Source organism: Onychomys torridus, chromosome 16, assembly GCF_903995425.1.
Source record: "Onychomys torridus chromosome 16, mOncTor1.1, whole genome shotgun sequence".
Lineage (NCBI taxonomy): Eukaryota > Metazoa > Chordata > Mammalia > Rodentia > Cricetidae > Onychomys > Onychomys torridus.
In genome coordinates, this window is record NC_050458.1 from 50,133,291 (window position 1) to 50,151,621 (window position 18,331).

General features: G+C 40.4%; 1 protein-coding gene across 1 annotated transcript in view; it reads left to right on the forward strand.

The window, feature by feature from the left end:
* Atxn10 (ataxin 10) overlaps positions 1-18,331 on the forward strand; it is a 134,612-nt gene that overhangs the window by 15,322 nt on the left and 100,959 nt on the right. Inside the window, exons 2-3 of the mRNA XM_036209030.1 lie at positions 7,249-7,440; positions 13,434-13,516. Of these exons, the coding sequence (XP_036064923.1) occupies positions 7,249-7,440; positions 13,434-13,516 (275 nt within the window). The remainder of the gene's footprint in view (positions 1-7,248; positions 7,441-13,433; positions 13,517-18,331) is intronic.

Here is an 18,331-nt window from a genome sequence, read left to right on the forward strand (position 1 = left end):
ATTGTAGAGATTTCTTTCACTTTGGTTAGGTTTAACCAAACTAACCCTAGGTTGTTTATTTATTTATTGAGTATTACCTAGCAAGTACAAGGCTTTGGGTCCCAGCACAGGGGGGAAAAATCAAAATCTGATTTCTGCCTACCTCGCTGGCCTTGTAGTGTGTTCATTTCTGTTCCTATGATCTCCTTCCTTCCTCCCTCCCTTCCTTCCTCCCTTCCTTCCTTCCTTCCTTCCTTCCTTCCTTCCTTCCTTTTCTTTCTATTATTTATTTAATGTGTATGAGTGTTCTATCTGCATGTATGTCTTTATGCCAGAAGAGGGCATCAGATCCCCATTATAGATGGTTGTGAGCCACCATGTGGTTGCTGGGAATTGAACTCAGGACTTCTGGAATAGCAGCTCTTAACCACTGAGCCATCTCTCCTGCTTCCTCATCTCTCCCCCCCCCCCCTTTTTTTTTCTTTTGAGACAGGTTTTCTCTGTGTAGCTGTCCTGGAACTCACTCTGTAGACCAAGCTGGCCTTGAACTCACAGAGATCCACCTGCCTCTACTTCCTGAGTGCTGGGATTAAAGGCGTGCACCACCATGCCTGGCCTAGCTCTTTCTTTCTTTTAAACTTTCATTATATGTAATAAAATATTTACGTGTGTGAGTGTGTATGTGTGTGTGTTTGACTGTATGTGCCATAGTGGAGTCAATAGAAGACAACTTGCAGGATTCGATTCTCCCCTTCTACCTCCTGGGCCCCAAACTCAGGTCATCAAGCTTAGTGTCAGGTGCCTTACACACTGAGTCATTAAAATGAGATCCTATAAATGTTAGTCAGATATTATCACCCCACTGCCCAAATCTCCTCGGTCTATGGTAGTTGTGCATTGTGATTCTCTCTCATCTATGGTATGCATTAATCTTTTGTTGTTCATGAAGCTTCATCCATTCTGGTCCCTGACTTTCTATGATCTCAGCTGTGCCTTTGCCTCCCAGCAAATTTTCCAGGAATGAATATAGTTGGGTCGTCCCCCCCCCCCCCCCCCCCCCCCGCTTACACACACACACACACACACACACACACACACACACACACACACACACCTTATTTCTGTACTCAAATATTGTATTTTAAAAGAGAGACTTACTTATTATATGTGTGTTAGTGTTTGCCTGCATATATATCACGTGTGCCTGGTGCCTGAGGAAGCCAGAAAAAAAGCATTAGATCCCCTGAGTTACCAATGGTTGTGAGCTGCCCTGTGGGTAGAGGGAACTGAACCAGGGTTTTCCATAAGAGTAGCAAGTACTCTTAACCACTGAGCCATCATCTCTTCAGCCCCTCAGACATGGCTTTTTAACTGTTTTTTTTTTTTTTTTTAAAGTAAAATTCTTAGTAGTTTATTTATTTACTTTTTTTTTTTTTTTTTTTTTTGAGACAGGGTTTCTCTGTGCAGTCCTGGATGTCCTGGAACTCACTTTGTAGACCAGGCTGGCCTTGAACTCACAGAGGTCTGCCTGTTTCTGTCTGCTGAGTGCTAGGATTAAAGACGTGCACCACCGCTGCTGGGCATCTTAGTAATGTTTTACATACATTCTTTTAATTTTTTTAGGTTTATTTCATGAATATGAGTGTTTTGCCTTTATATGTGTATGTGCACCATGTGTGTGCCTGATGCCAGTGGACATAGGAAGAAGGAATCAGATCACCTGGAGTTGGAGTTATGGGTAGTTGTGATGTGGATACTGGGAATTGAACTCAGGTCCTCTGCAAGGGTAGCAGGTACTCACTGCCGAGCCGTGTCTCCAGACCCTCACATGTATTCTTTCTTTACCACAGTTTGGTGGTTTTATTCTCCTGTATTTCTAAGTACCTGAAGCTTCTTTTTTGGTATGCCTCTGGATTGTAGTTGTCACAGGCAGTGCACACCCCACCTCTGGAGTAGGCACCCCTCTCCTTCACACCTTCCATGCCAGCATTGCCCTAAGTGTCTGTCCCACACACTTCTTTCCTGGGTTCTTGTATCTGACCTAGCGTTTGCTTTCATCTCCCTGCTACTTTGCCCTTTCTTCTTTCCTTAGCACGGTGCTGCTGACCTGCATTTGCTCTGATGGGAAATGATTGTGATGAGGATGACGGGAGAGGGGAAAACATGATTTTGTGCGGCTGGGAGAGGACGGTGGTATAGTTAGGAATCTTGCTAAGACGGGAGTTGCCGGACCTGGCCCACCACCTGTTTTATTACGGCCTATGAGTGGAGGGTGGTTTTTACATTTAAGTAGTTGCCACCTGAAAGTGATGGGAACTTTAAATTGTGATATTTACAAGAGAGTATTCTTTTACAAGATCCTGCTGTGTAGGCCAGGATGGCCTTGAGCTTGATATCCCCTTTCCTCTGCTTCCCAGATGCTGGGATTGCAGCACAGTGAGCCAAATGCTTGGCCATCATGAAGGTTTTTTTTTCTTCTTCTGTTTTTTGAGACAGGGTTTCTCTATGTAGTTTTGGTGCCTGTCCTGGATCTCGCTCTGTAGACCAGGCTGGCCTTGAACTAACAGAGATCCACTTGCTTCTGTCTGCTTCCTGAGTGCTGGGATTAAAGGCGTGTGCCACCACCACCTGACATGAAGTTGTTTTTTAAGAGTTGTTTTTAATTAGGAGTATGTCTGGGAGGGTGTCGTGTCCGTGATTGCCAATGCCTTCACAGGCAGAATGGTGTTGAAGCTACTAGATCGGAAGTTACAGGTGGTTGTAAGCAGCCTGATGAGGGTGCTGGGCGGGAACTCCAGTCCTTTTGCAAAAGCAGTAGTCCTTTTAAACCAGGGAGCTGCGTCTGCAGCCCTAACACAGTAGAGTTTTATTTGAACTTAGCCCTGTTCATTTGTTTAAGTGTCATCTAAGGCTGCTTTTCTGATGAAGAGCAGGGTTGATAAGTTGTTTTGGGAAGTTTGTGGCTGTCAGAGCCTAAAATATTTGCTGAGATGCTCTTTATGCATAACTTTTGTGACCCAGCAAAATGGATTGGTTAGGGCTGTCAGGGACCACCTGAGCCTGGATGGGAGAGAGAAGAGGATAGTGTACAAAGGAGCCTCGGTCTTGGTAAAGGTGGAGTTCAGAATTTTGCTGTAAGCTCTTTGTGTCAGTTGATATGATATGATATGATATATATCATACACAATTTCTGCTGCTTTTGATCAACCAGATCAAATCAATAGACAAATTTGGTTTTATATAACAACTAGTGGTTAGAAAAAAAAAATCTATGAACTTTTTACTATTTTTCTTAGCAGCAGTGGTTAAACTACTATAAATATATAAGCCTGCTTTTTAAAAAATGTGGTGGTATTAGAATAATTTTTAAATAAGTGTGATTGTCTTAGCTGCAGTTACAATGTCTAGCAGTTAGTTTCCTTTTCAGTAGGAGGTCCACTGATAAATGTAACTGTAAAATGTGTGTACACATGGTATATTAGGCTTGTCTAACCTGTGACATATAATCATAGGTAGTTTTCTTTAATTTTACTCAAACAGGACTTGCCAAGACCAACAAATGTGTTGAAACTTGAAGGAAATGAAATTCTACCTTTTGTGTAACTCAAAGGAATTTTTTTGTCCTCTAATACAACATTTCATTTATACATTGTCTTCAGGGTATGCATTCCTATCTAATAGGAACGTCTAACGGCTGAAGTTTAATTGTCTCCATAAGTACTCTGCCTTCTGTGAATGAAGTAGCTAAGCTTCTTAAAGCCTCTGTGAATATTTTTGTTAGTTTGGTTAAAGTAGGACTGACAGCAATTATTATTAATAATGTTTGGAATATGGGAGCGACTGACTGATCTTTACCAGCTATTCCATTGTCATTAATCATTACATATTTAGATACATTACATTGTCCTGACTGTGAACAGACTGCGCAGAACTGTAATGCTCAGTAGTTTTCTTTCAAGGCTGTGGAGAAGGGAGAGTAGTGGGGAGAGGTGAGTGCCTTTACTGTTGTTGAGAAGAGCGTCTTCATCCTCTAATAAACAGTGCTCATGTTTGTATTATTTCAGGCAGGGTTATTAGAATCCATAGCTATTTGCCATAAGACTCTAGAAGGATGTTTTTTGTTGTTTCTTTCTCAGCTTTTATAGATGGAAACAAACATTTAAGACATTCTCCACCTTCGAGAAGTTTAAAATACATTTAATTTGGGCTATATAGACTGTCCTTACAAATTAATCTGTTTGTAGTAATTAATGGGGAAGGAGAAATGAAATACGCCAAATAGGAATCACAAGACATATATCTACATTAGAGCCACATCTTACAAGGTGACTATTCTTCTAGTTTCTGCATATAGAATATGTGGATCTCTTAGTGGGAAGAAAATGAATTAAGCTAATGTCTAAGGTACTGTCTTCAAGTGCACCGACTTTCCTGGATAGCAAGGTACAGTCCTGGACCACTTTCATTGTGCCAAATGCCCTTGCTATTTAAGGTAGAAAAGAAAAAAAATCTGTCAGTGAGTGCCAGTGGACTAGAGTTACAAAAGAGTCAGCTAGTCTTAGTTTGCAGGAGGACAGAGTTATAGGGCAGACACTGGAGTTTCACCAGGGATGTGGTCTTCACAAGATTTCTGGAAAAAAGATGTTTAGGCTGGAGGGTGTAGCTCAATGGTAGAATATTTTCCTTAGAATCAGAATCACAGGCCAAGTTTTTGAAGGCAAAGAACTGGGTGGGGACAATGTGCCTAGTGTATGCTGGTGGAAGGGCACAGAAAATTGGAAATACATGGTGCTTTGAGGAACCCATGGGACTAGAACCAGGGAAGAGCAAGTAAAAATGACCACTCTACCGAGTTATTTTTCTTGGTTCTACAAACACAAATTATTTTGCATCTGACAGATGTGCCATGTGAGCTTACTATGTAGAAACTATTTATATTATTTGGATTTCAGGAGTCTTTTGATGGGTCTTAAGTTTAGTTTCATTGTGTTTGTTGTTATTAAAGTATAGTAAGGATCCAGTGCATCCATGACAAGTGAATATGTAAGACTGGGAATTATCTTCGTAGGTTAGTTCATGAACTTAACTCTTCTATGGTCTCTACATTATAAAAACACCATTGTTCTTGAGAACACCTGTCTTCTTTAGTCTGTAGTCAGAGTTTTGTTCAAACCATGTGCTGCTTTAGCTGTCAGCTTCTAGAGAGACAGCTGGTAAGAGATCAAGGGGTGACTGTCTTCAAGGGAAGACTGTGGACAGTGGCGTCTGAAGACTGGGAAGGGCTAGCTGAAAGAATTCAGACGGACTCCGTCATCCCAGGTGTGCTTGCACATCTCTTAGCCATCCGAGGAGAATAGAGAAGCTACTGGAGACTAGTCTAGTTGGAGAGCTGTTTTCTTGTTATTTTCGCACTGCTAAAGTTTGAACCTACAATTTTGTGCATACTAGTCAAGTATGGTGCCATGAGCTCCCTCACTTCTGTTTTTATATGTAAGGCCAAATAGTAAATGTTGAAACTACACATCAGAACACATACAGGTAGATTGAACTTTGTCATAGAAACTGTGATACTCTTGCCATTCTTCAGTGTGTTTCAAACTCTTGGGTATTTTCTCCAGCATATTCATTAATCCTGAATGCTTTTAAATTTTCATGACAGTATTGTCAGCAAAAATGTCTTACATGTGTAATTGCTTGATACAGTTGCCTAGGCTGGTGAATTTCACTTTTTTGTTTGGTTACTAAGTCACTGAAACACTGGGTCAAAGTTTTATGACCTGTCCTTGGAGATAGTACTGACTGGAGAAGTAAGGGAGCAGGCAGACAATTGTGTTTCTCAGTTTTTCATTAATTAATCAATACCCTCTTTCCTGAAACAAATTTCAAATGTCTTAAAATTAAATAAATTAAAAAAAAAAGGTAAGGGGAGAGGGTAGAGTTGTAGGTCAATGACAGTTTCTTAGCATGTGGAAGGCCCTGAGTCTGGCCACCCATTTATTTATGTCTGAGAAAGAGAAATGAGGAAATTGGGGAGAAGAGAGAAGCTAGATAAAGTGGAATTTATATTTTAAAACATGAGCTATATATTTGCCTTTAGATTTATCAAAGATCCAGCCATAGGAAAACATGGGATGTCTGTCTCTGTAAGACTGATAGATATCACATAATACACAAAAAGCCATGTGCTATGTCCCTGGTCCTGGAAGGAAGGGACATTTATGGAATGTTTTTGATCATGTCCAGGCAGTACAAGGTCATTACTAGTTTGCAGTTTCTGTGGTCTGGCTTAATCCTGTCATTCTACATTGAGAACAGAGGAGAACATTCAGATGGTCAGGACTGTCCGTAAGAGTCTCATAAATGTCTAACATGGAACTTGCTCTATCAACCAGGCCAGCCTTGAACTCGGAGATCCACCTGCTTCTGCCTCCCAAGTGGTGGGATCAAAGGCATGTGCCACCACCATCCCAGCTTTTGTGCTGTCTTTAAAAGCAGATTGCTGTTTCTTTAGGGGATTTATGGAATGAGGAAATTGGCTTTCATTTAGGTACCAAATTGCTAAAAATTGTCATCTTCACAGCCTAGGAATGATAGTAGGCTATATTTTTGGCATGAGAAGCATGCACAGACTGAGGTGACCGAGAACGCAACTGTAGATCATCTTTCTGCTGGGCACTCATCTTCATGGGGACTGGCACACTACAAACCCTCCTCTGTTCCTCTCACTTGCAGTTGCACATGTAAAGTTTGGTGTGGTTGTTGCTGGCTTCATAGGATCTATAGAGAAGAGTGACATGCTCTCTTGTCCTCTACCTAGTCCTTCTAAATACTGTTTCCCATGGCAAATCCATAAGCAAGAGAGTTTATCTAGACTAGATTTGGATTATCCTGGGTTATGCAAGTACTGGAATCAGAGAACTTTCATTGGGATTATGGCTCTGGCATTCATTGGCCAGGTGATGTGGGTAAGCAATTTCTTCTCTTACATTGCCTATAAAATGGATCTTAAGATTATTTCAATGGTAGTGAGAGAACACGTGTAAGGACTAACAGCAGTACCCCACATGTAGTAGCTACACAGTCTACACTGCAGCTCATAACTTCTGTTTCATAATGAAGGAGCTGGAGTAGACAAATCTAGCTTCCCCTGCCTCGAGTAGGTAAAGCAGTTTTGGGGATGGGACATTTGGAAGTCAGTAAGTCCCATGTGTCCCCCCACCCCTAGCCCCTCCTCCCACTCCAGTTTATAACAACTTTATCTTCTTCCAGGGAAACAGCACCCAGAACAATCTTCCAGAGAGTCCTGGATATCTTAAAGAAATCTACTCATGCTGTTGAGCTGGCCTGCAGGGATCCTTCCCAAGTGGAGCATCTGGCTTCCAGTCTTCAGCTAATCACTGAATGCTTCAGATGTCTTCGGAATGCTTGTATAGAGTGTTCTGTGAACCAGAATTCAATCAGGTAGTGGCACATTTCTATGACTGTTTCTTATGTGTTGGCTATTGTTTTGGCTTTATAGTATTACCCATTGTTTTTACAAAGCTGTCCTTTACCTCTACAGGGTAACATCCTTTATTTCTTGTATTCTCTTGTTTAACAAGAGGGATTATTCAGCTTTCCTGTTTGTAACTTGTTTTGAGGTATTTGATTCTTCCTATGGCAGCGATTTGAATTTGGCATTGGTTCCATATTTCTAGGTTCAGCCTGCCCAAGTTCACATGTAGTTCTTGGCCTCCTTTTAACTGTTAATGTTTCGGTTACCCTGTATTTACATTGAGCAGGAATATTTAATAAGTTCCTGAGATTATCTGTTTTAAGACTCTAAGGCTCAGAGCACTTTCTGTCTGTTTTAAGCTGTGCCTGTTTTTTGAGAAGTGTTGAGTCCTGAGCCGAGGATGCTCTCTGCTGCTCTTTCCTTTGTACAGTTCTTCTGCCTACAGCCCAGCTGCTTTTCCTCTTTTTTGTTTGTTTGTTTTATTTTTTGTTTTTTTCCTGAAACAGGGCACAGAGATCCACCTGGCTTTGCCTCTCAAGTGCTGAGATTAAAGGTGTGCACCACTATGCTTGACTTTTCCTCTTGCTTTTATAGAACCAACTTCTTATTACATTTTTTTTTGGGGGGGGAACAGTATTTTACTTGAAATGAAGTTGGAAGCCACAAGCAGGATGCTCACCTTTCTTTCCTGGACTTGCATCTAGACAGGGCCTCAAGGCCTCTCCATCACTGTTGTGATGGGTAAAGTTGAGCTGGTCCAGGAGACATTTGATTCCCTTGGCTGCTTAGACAGTCTTATACCTGAGGCTTTAATATGATTAATGAGATTTTTAAGATGAAAGGAAAGGAAGAAAAGCTGGAGTTGTTTTAACATCAAATGCTAAAACAAACCTGCCATCTCTTTATAGAAAATGGATAGAAATAACAATAATCTTGTTAATAATAGTTAATACTTTGCTTTTTTAGCTAATTAAAATTGTAAACATTTTTAAAGATTTTTTATTTTTGTGTCTGTGTGTCTGTCATATGTGTATTATGGGTGCCCATGGAGTCCAGATGGGGGTGTGGGATCCACTGGAGCTGGTGGGTATGGAGACTGAACTTGCATCCTCTGGAAGAGCAGCAAGTTTTTGAAAATGCACTGTTATGTTCTGGAAACATCGGCCAGAATGCCAGCTTCTTTTATACTTTCATAGGTGGGGAAGGACAGGGAAAGGTGGGCATCTTTGTTGGGCTGGTCAGCACAGGGTAAGGTTTGGTCCTAGGAGCTTTGTAGTACCTTGTTTTATCCTTGGGTGTTGTAGCAATCCTGCAGAGTCACTGTATCCAGGGTAAACATTAGAATGGAGAGTTGTTTTCTAGAAGTACTTTGACCTTGAAGAAATCATTGCGGAAAACAGTGATTGTTTTCCGTGATTTGTAGAATTGTTTTTCGGAGGGAGAATTACAGCCTGTGGATGACTTTGGTCACAGGACTCTCTGGCACACCTGGGCACTGCAAGTGGTACACAGTAAACTAAAGTAGCAAGGGCCTGACACTTTCCTTTAGAGGAACAACTAGCTTAGAGTAGAGACCTTGGTACAGGAACTTGTTTGCTCCCCCCAAAAAACAAAAAACTTAGTGTAACAGTCAATAAATATGCCTTTATCTGGCTGTTGGAGGTACAGTCCCCCAGAGGCTGGACCTCCCTGCTGCCACATAGGCCTAAAAAACTCATTTGGAGTGACCTCTTTCTTCCACCAACTCGTGCAGCATGGAACACCCGAACACTGGGATAAACTGAAGATACTGTGCTAGTTTCCTTCCAGTGTTCCAAAGGAAAAAAATGTGGCTTGGAGAGGTGAATTGTCCTGAAGTCACTGATTGCACAGGGAGCCAGAGGTACTCTTTCCAGCTCCATGCTGAAAAGCAAGTCCTTGCCATTGCTGAGCCACTCAAGGCCCTGTTGTCTGGGATTGTGCCACCCTCTTGAAGCCAGTCATCTGACTTTGGATATGAGACCCTGAGTGCGTGGAAGAAGCCCTTCTGCAGAGCACTTCCCGTTTTCATAGGGTAGTGACTGGTAGGGGAGATTCCTTAGCTGGTGGTATCTGTGGGATAGCAAGTATGTGGTACTTCTGCCTCTGCTGGTAACACTGTCACCTGCTTTCACACAGTTTGCATTTTATCTTCTGGGCAATAAAAGTTGAAATATCATAAAAATAAATACTATTCAGTCTACAGTGTGGTCATTAAAGCTTGGGTAGCACATGTAGTCATGGTTACCTCTTACTTTGTACTACTTCTGGTTGGTGCACACGGAAATAAAAATATAAGGGCACTAACTTTTCTTTGTTTTTGTTTGGTTCCTAGTATTACATTATTATTTATTGTTGACTTCCAAAGGGAAACTCCAGTCACTCGAGGCATTAGTTCTGGGGAAAAGTTTTTAGTCAGAAATACAACAAAGATTCCGGTGGTAACTTTATAGACAGTTTTAACTAAAGTCAGTATTTCTGAGCTAGTCAGGATTCAGATCAAAACATCCATGTATAACTGGTGTGTGTGTGTGTGTGTGTGTGTGTGTGTGTTCGTTTTCTTCCTTTGTTACTCAAGGTTTAGAAGATATGATGCCACTGAGGTTTAGATTTCTTTGTATATAATACAGCAAAGCAAACCATCTGAGATCTGAATCAGATGATATTTCAGGAAATACCCAGAAACTGTTCAAGGCATTGGCTCTGCATGTAAATATAATCGCTGTTGCTGGGGTCCCTGTACTATTTCTGTATCTGTGTTAAGTTTTTCTGGAGGTCTCTACACATTTCTCAACTCCTCCATTGTAGTGTGACATCAGCCAAGCACAGCGTGAAAGACTGAGCATGTTTACATTACATTTTTAAACTCTGAAATTTGAAATTTCATTAAATAAAATTCATTTCATGAAATTGTATTTTGATTCTGTCCCTTCAGCCGTCTTGTAACATTTAACAAAGCACAGTTTACCATTATCCTGTTGCCTATGTAGAAATGAGTAGACCAGGATGTAACAGTCTCTTTCCTGGAAGGCAAGTGTTATGCTCTTTCTCACTGACTGTCAGCCTGGGTGAAGAGGCTAGAGCAGTGACTGACCCCCTGGACCTGGGCACGAGGAGAGAGAGAACACCTTTGTGAGATTTATGATGACTGTGACCATTTGGGAATGCTTTCTATTAGATAGGCTTAACATATAGTTCTGAAATTCGATCCACACAAATCAGGATCTTCTCTATAGGAATTTGGGCTTAATTCTGATTCACCCCAGAAGTGAGTAAGTTGGGATTGTGTTAGTTTTCTGTTGCTGTAACACATTAGCATAAATATGGGACCTAAAACAACAGTTTTGTCTTAGCAGCTCTAGTTGAGGTTCTGAATCCAAACTCAGTCTAGCAGGCCTAAGGTCAAAGCATCTGCAGGGCCAGTTCCTTTCTGGGGTCCTGGGGGAAATCCTTCTTTTGTCTCTTCTTGTTCTAGGGGTCTTCTGCTTTCCTTGGTTCACACCCATCCACCATCAGGATAGCACGTAGTATCTGTCTAGCAGACTCTCTTTCTCCTCTGACTTCTGTGACCTTCTCCTGAAGACCTGTCATAGATTGCCTAGGATAATCTTCCCACCTCAAAATTGGTCATTAATTTAATTACATCTAAACAGTCTCCTGTGTTTGCTGACACCAATCCTGAATCTCTGATACTAACTGGGTTTAATAACTCACTTGTTACACTATCTGTGGGAATTAGTCATAATTTAAAAGGCTCACTCCTAAGTGGCTGTTGCTGTAAGTAAGCACACTAAGAGACTACTGAACACAGTGTTTTCCTTCTGCTAAGTAGGTGCAGCAAGAAACACCGAAGCAGCTATTCTCCATGGATAGAAAGAACAGTTTTAATAAAAACAAAAAACAAAAAAACCAAAAACAAAACAAAGAAAGCAGAACAAAACTGGCTGTTTGGGACAGTAGAGAGCAGCAGCCAGCTATAAAAGTTTATCGGGTTATATAGGGGTATATGGAGGGTAGCTCAGATGGAGAAGGTGTTACAGCTGTGGTCAGAAGTATTTGGGTGCTGACATATCTAGTCGGGAGCGTTCAGCTAGGCGTGAAGGGCTTCTGAGAAATGCTTTTGGTTTTTGTTTCCTAGCAAAACCATGCTCAGGTGAGGGTTGAGGCTTTGCTATCAGCACTGCCACTTGGGGGACCCACTTCTTTGTGATCTAGCAGTTGCCACTTTAGATACTAGCTAGAGATCAGGGACCAGGCAACCCCCATTTCTGTAAGACTGACTAGAAGTTGAGGGTTCCCTCAGTTTTAGTAATTCACAGAACTCAAGAAAGTAGGTTTCTGGTTCTCTGTAAAGGATTGTTCTAGGACCATCCAGGTAGAAGGATGTGCATAAGACAAGGTATAGGGTGGGATGATATTTCTGTGTCCTCCCTGGGTATGCCATCCTCCTGGCAGGTTGATGTGTTCACCAATCTTCAGGCTCCCCAGACTCCAATGTTAGTGTTTTGAATGGAGTTTTCATTATATGGACATAGTTAATTTAAACTATTGGTGGTGGGTATTGAATTCAGTTTTCATCTCCCTTGCCTCTCTGTGACTGAAAGTTTACAGGTTGGGTTCTCTGGCAGCAGGACACCATTCTGAAGCTGTGTCTGAGTTACTTTTAGAGCATATACTCTGATGTGATCAGTTCCTCTCATTCAGGAAAGTGTAAGGGTTTTAATAACTCTGTACCAGGTGCTCCGGACAAAGACCAACTACAGATTGCATCTGTTACTGTGTCTCTTGCCCCTGTAAGGTCACTTAAAAACAAACGAACAAACTGATTAGGAGTTTAGGTTCTTTTATCCCAGTTCACCCATCGGTCTTAAACATTCACATTAATCCAATTCAGAATACATTTTTATCTCCTACATTCTAAACCCACTATAGCATCAGCTCATGTTCAGAATGCCCTCTAAATCTCATTAGCTAGAAGTCCCACATCTAATCCTCAGAATTACCTAAGTTACATATGAATCTCTGGATGGTGATCCATCTTGGGACAAAGTTCCACTTTATCTGGGCCTTGTAACACTAGAAAATGAGTGTCTTTTCTCAAACACAGTGGGCAGATGATCACAGTACATGGGACAGTTTTGGGCATTTCTTTTTTCTTTCCTTTGCACACAGCTCTAGGATGCTATCCAAGGACTCTTGGCAGTGCATAGCAAAGATCACCATTCCTGTAGTCTCTAATAACATGTTCTCATTTCCTTCCAAACGTTGCCAGCTGTGCCTTTATGTGTGTGTTTCTATCAGAAGTCTGTCTAAGGCACTGTGGTTTTTTTGTCATGCGTTTTAGGGTACTTTTAGCCTTTGCCTGCTGACCAAAGTCTCTTCCCCCTTTTCAGGTATTTGTTAGACCCCACTATTGCTACTCAGGTCTGTGTTATTTTACTTTTGTTACAGTGACATATTATCAAAAACTTGAACAGCACACATTTACTGTCTTACAGTTTTGGAGTTCTGCAGTCCATAAGGGATCGGCATGAATAGTACTTCCTTCTGGAGGCTTCTGTGACAGAGTCAGTTTCTTTGCCTTGCCAGCTTCTAGCCCTGCCACTTTTCTTGGCATATAGCCTCCTTTCTCTTGGTTCCAACTTTCTTGTGTTCCTTCTGTAAGGAGCCTTGTGATATATTGGACCTCCATACAACTCAGGACAATCTTTCCATCTCAAAATTACTGATTTGGTATTGTCTGAAAAGTTCTCTTTACCAGCTAAGATGATAATTGTAGATTTCAGTGATCAGGATGTGCACATCTCTGGAAGCTGTTATTCTGCTCACTGTAGGAATTGTTGGTCAGTAGTCTCAGCATAATACATTATATCAGTATTTGAAATTCAGTATTAGAGAGGCACATATATTTAGTTTAATTCTGTCTTAAACTTTAATACAGGAACCTGGATACAATTGGCGTAGCCGTTGATTTGGTTCTTCTCTTTCGTGAACTTCGGGTGGAACAAGACTCTTTGTTGACAGGTAATGTGCAGTATAATTAATGGATTATTATCTTGAAATATGTTTAAAATAATGCTCTGGGTGTTCAGTCATTCACTGAAACATGTTGTATATTTCATGTAAAATTAGAATTACTATGAAAGAAAGTTACTGTGACTTTCTTTATGTCCAGTTTTGGGCTGACTTGTCTCTTCCCAACTTCTTATGCTGAAGCTTCTCTTAAGTCTGTTTGGGTTGCTGTAGCAAAATACTCTAACTCAGGTAACTAATTAAAGCATACATTTGTCACACTAGAAGGCTGGGAAGTTCAGGGCCAGGGTTTCAGCATATTTATTATGTGGTAGGGGCTTGCTGTCTGGCTCAGTGAAGGTGCCTTCTTGCTGTGTCCTTACATAGTAGAAGGGCAGAAGGAGGCAAAGGAACTCTTGGCCTCTTATAAGGGGCACTAACTGCAAGATGTAGTTACACCTGAAAGCCCTCATTGCTTACTACCAACACTTTGGAGATTTGATAATCAGCATAAGAATGTTAGAAGGACACATTAAACATTCAGACCATAGCAAAATCCTAACCTCCAGTACCCAGAGTCTGACTGTATTTGAAGAGAAGATTTTACAGGACGTAATTAAGGTACAGTGAAGAAATTTGGTGTCTTCTTGAGAAGAAGGATAGTAGGACATATAGGTGAAGACCATGTGAAGACACATGAAACAGATTGCAGTCTAGTGTCAAGAAGAGAAGTATCAGGAGAAATCAGCATTGGTGGCATCTTAATCGTAGATTTGGAGCCTCCAAAATGGTAGAAGGTAATTGTTTGAAGCTGTCTAGTCTGTGGTTCTTTGTAGTAGCAGCCTGGGATGTCTAATGCATTGCCTTATATAGCTTACAAATGTTACAGACACTGTTTTTGGTTTGAATATGAATACCTTCCACAGGCTCATGTGTTTGAACTCTTGGTCCTCTGCTAGTGGCACTGTTTTGGGAGGTTGTGTGGAACATTTTGGACATGGAGGCTAGCTGGCTGATATAGAGCCATAGGGGCAGGGCTTACGGCTAACAGTCCATCTCCACTTCTTCCTGTGTTATCTGCTTTCTAACTACTCCGGCATTCCCACTACTCTTGCCACAAGCTGCTCCAACTGTCACTATCATTTCCCCTCCATGACGGACTGTGTCACCTTAAACTGTGAGCCAAAATAAATCCTCCCTCCCTAAAGTTGCTTCTTTCAGGTGTTTTATCACAGTGAAGATAAAAGTAACAAATTCAGGTGTGATTCCAACAGTGACCAGAACGTTCCAGTGAGGAGAGCCAGATGTGTTAGGTCTGTTAAGTCAGTTACCTAGTGTGACAGAAAGGGAAAGTAGCTCTTCCCCATAACAGCTGTTGACGTGGGATTAAGAGCTTCTGAGCTTGAAAATCTGGAAGGTTCTTAGACTGTTTTGAAGGCTTTTAGTTTGTTTAGTAACATTAATGCTTCTCCTTTGTACAAAGATTATTATCTTAACACATTATTAAATTAAATAATAGAGTTTTTATATATGGTCTTCTTGTCTAAAGAATTGAGGTATTTAGCCAGGTGGTGGTGGCGCACACCTTTAATCCCAGCACTTGGGAGGCAGAGGCAGGTGGATCTCTGTGAGTTTGAGGCCAGCTTGGTCTACAAAGCAAGTTACAGGACAAGCTCCAAAGCTACACAGAAACCCTATCTAAAAAAAAAAACCAAACAAACGAAAAGAGATATTATGAGTAAATATGTTATTTGATATAATCTTAATGTAAGTGTCCATGCTTATTAGATATACTAGATTATGAGTTAAGGTAATTGTTATAAAAAAGAACACCTTTACCATATATGATATAAATACTTCCTTTAAGTGGGAAATATAACTGTTTAAAATAGATTTGATTTACAAATATTTCTTAACTCGTGTTTTTATATAGCATTAGGTATGTTTATAGTAATGCTACCTGACATCCTATTCCCAGTGGATAGGTGAGAACTAGAGGTGGGCTCTCTTTTCACAGGCCCAAAAGGAAAGGTAGATGTGACATACATAGACAAGGAATCCAGTGTGCTTGTGTGCTGTAGGCACTTCATGGTATTATATAATGTTCACTCCTTTGGTGATTTCCTAGTGTTTTCACTTCAGATTCATTTCACTACAGTTTTGGGGTCTTAGTATTTGATTTAGAAATCATCTTTAAAATCTTAAGTTAGTTACTTGATGTGACAGAAAGTGGTGATTTCATAAAGTTAATTACACATCGAAGAGTTTATAAACAATATCTTAGCTCTAAACTTTTCTGAGTGGCAGTATTTTAAGAGGTTGGTAGAATATAGAATTTAGTTGTAAAGTGTTTTAAAGATGTTTAATATTAAAGGAATTTTTGTAGCTCTGCTTTATGATGAAGCCTTGGTACTCAAAGTTGGAGAATTAAAAAATAGTGATAAAGTAACAAGTTTCATTGTGCTGCATGGAAAAATCAGTCTGTGAGGTATGTAATTCAGCCACTGTTCAGATGCAGTCCATTTTGTAATTGCAAAAAAATAGTAATAGAATATTAGTTGTCAGAATAAATAGGCTTTTCTTCTAATGGTGTGTCCCTAAATAAGCCCAGCAGAAGTGCTGGCAAATGCTGTGATTGTGGGAGCTACTAGAGATGAGCTAGCCCCTCCCTTAAACCTTGGACACCAGCCCCGTTCACCCACTCAGCTTTTCTCTTGAATTTATCCCCTTTGTTCTCAGCATCACATGGATTCTCTGCCCTCCAGCATCCTTACCATTATGTAGTACATTCTCCTGCTTCCATCATAAAAACTTCTTTCCTTGGTTCTGCATTCCTCTTGTTCTTTTTTGTGCTATCCCAAATCTTCTGTGCAAGATTTACTTTGTTTTTCCACAATATATGATAAATGGTTGTTTCATCCTTTGTTCATTGAGATAGATATAACCTAAGAAAAATAGAAAAGGGGGAAGATACCTAAAAATGTTTTATAACATAGTTAGTTATGTGGTGAAGAAATACATTGATTGATAGATCCCTGTGCTTTTCCTTTCCTTTTCTTTTTTTAAATTTTAGTGGTGTTGGGAACTGAATTTTAGGCTCTAGTATGGTAGAAAAGCGTCTACCACTGAGCTATATTCCTAGCCTTAGTCTTGTTTTATAAAGGATACATTAAGAGTTGTTAATAATTTAGATAGCTTCAACTACCAGTTTAACTAACTGATTTTTTTCCCCTGTGGTAGTGCTGTGGTAAGCTTAGTGCCTTGGGCATGCTAGCAAGCATTTTATCATGTTGTTATGTCTCCCAGTCCATTCACTTAACATAAACCACCATTTTAAAGTGAATAGATGAGTGGCGTTTAGAACAGTACAGTATTGTACAACCAACACCTGTCAGAGTTAAAAATATTTTCTTACACTCCAAGGTGTAAGAAAAGCAGTTCCTCTCCCTTCCCTTCTCCCTGCCTCTGGTGTCCACAATTTTATGATCTGTCTCTGAATTAATTCTGGATATTTCATATAAACGGAATTGTACAGCTCCATGGCCCTTGGTCTGATTTCTCTTATTTTTGAGGTACAGCCACATTGTAGCATGCATCTTTTGGACTGAATAATGTTTTATTGTTTTCCATTTGTCAGTTGATGAACACAGGCTCTGCTCACCTTTTGGCTGTGGTGTATTGTACATGTATTTGTTTGAGAGCCTGTGTTCAGTTCTTTGGAGTATGTGCCTAGGATTAGAGTTGTTGGGCCTGAGTACCACCATGTTAAATATTAGTTTTTTCAATATTTATTCTGTCTCTATGTCTTTATTTGCCTGCCTTTCTATCTCCAACTCCCTGTTTCTGTCTGTCTGTCTTTCTCTCTTTCTTTCTGTGTACATGTTATGTGTGGGTTCCTAAAGAGGCCACAGGGGACTTTGGATCCCTTGGAACTGGGATTACTGGGGATTCTGAGCTGTCTGACATGGGTGCTGGGAGCTGGATCTGATTGCCAGTCCTCTGCTAGAGCAGCCAGTGCTCTCAGCTGCTGAGCCCTCTTTCCAGCTCCTGTTTTGAGGAGCCATTAAACTGATTTCAGTACAGTGGAGCCATTTACATTCAATCAACAGTGTGTGTTCTAGTGTCTTCATATCCTTGCTGACACTTTAAATTTTTTTTGGTTTATAAGGTATCCTGGATGATGTAAAGTAATGTGTGGTTTTTATTTGCATTTTCCAAATGACTAATGATGGTGAATGTTTTCTCATGTGTGTATTGGGCATTGTAAAACTTTTGGAGAAATGTCTGTTTGAATCCTTTCCTCAGTTTTTTTCTTGATTGTAGTTGTGTTTTAGTGTTGAATTCTGTAATATATTGTAGATACTAGGGATTATGTTAAATCTACAGATTAGTTTAGGAAGAGTTGCCATCTTGACAATATTGGGTCTTCTAGTCCATGAAATGGAAGCTTTTTCTTTTCAAAAATTGGCTGTCTCTGTTTTAAGTAGCTGACCTGTATTCTGCGGCAGAATTGGAAGAGGGGCAAGGAGGAAAAGGAAAGTTAGTGCTGTCTCTCACCACCTCTAGGAAAGGAAAGCCCCTGGCTTTTATTTGGAATTCAACAGTGACATTTGCATTTAATAAGAAGCTCAGAAGTTATTTTCATAGCGCCTTAGTTCAAACCCAATGAAATAGCATTATAAAAAGTGTTCAGATTTCACTATCTGTTAATACTTTCTCTGAGAACCTTATTTTAGGCTAGTGTTGTCAGGGTAACTGTGCCAGTTTTTTGTTACTGCGTCTGAGGTAAGAACTGTAATTATATTGTCAAAATAATATTTAGAGTAT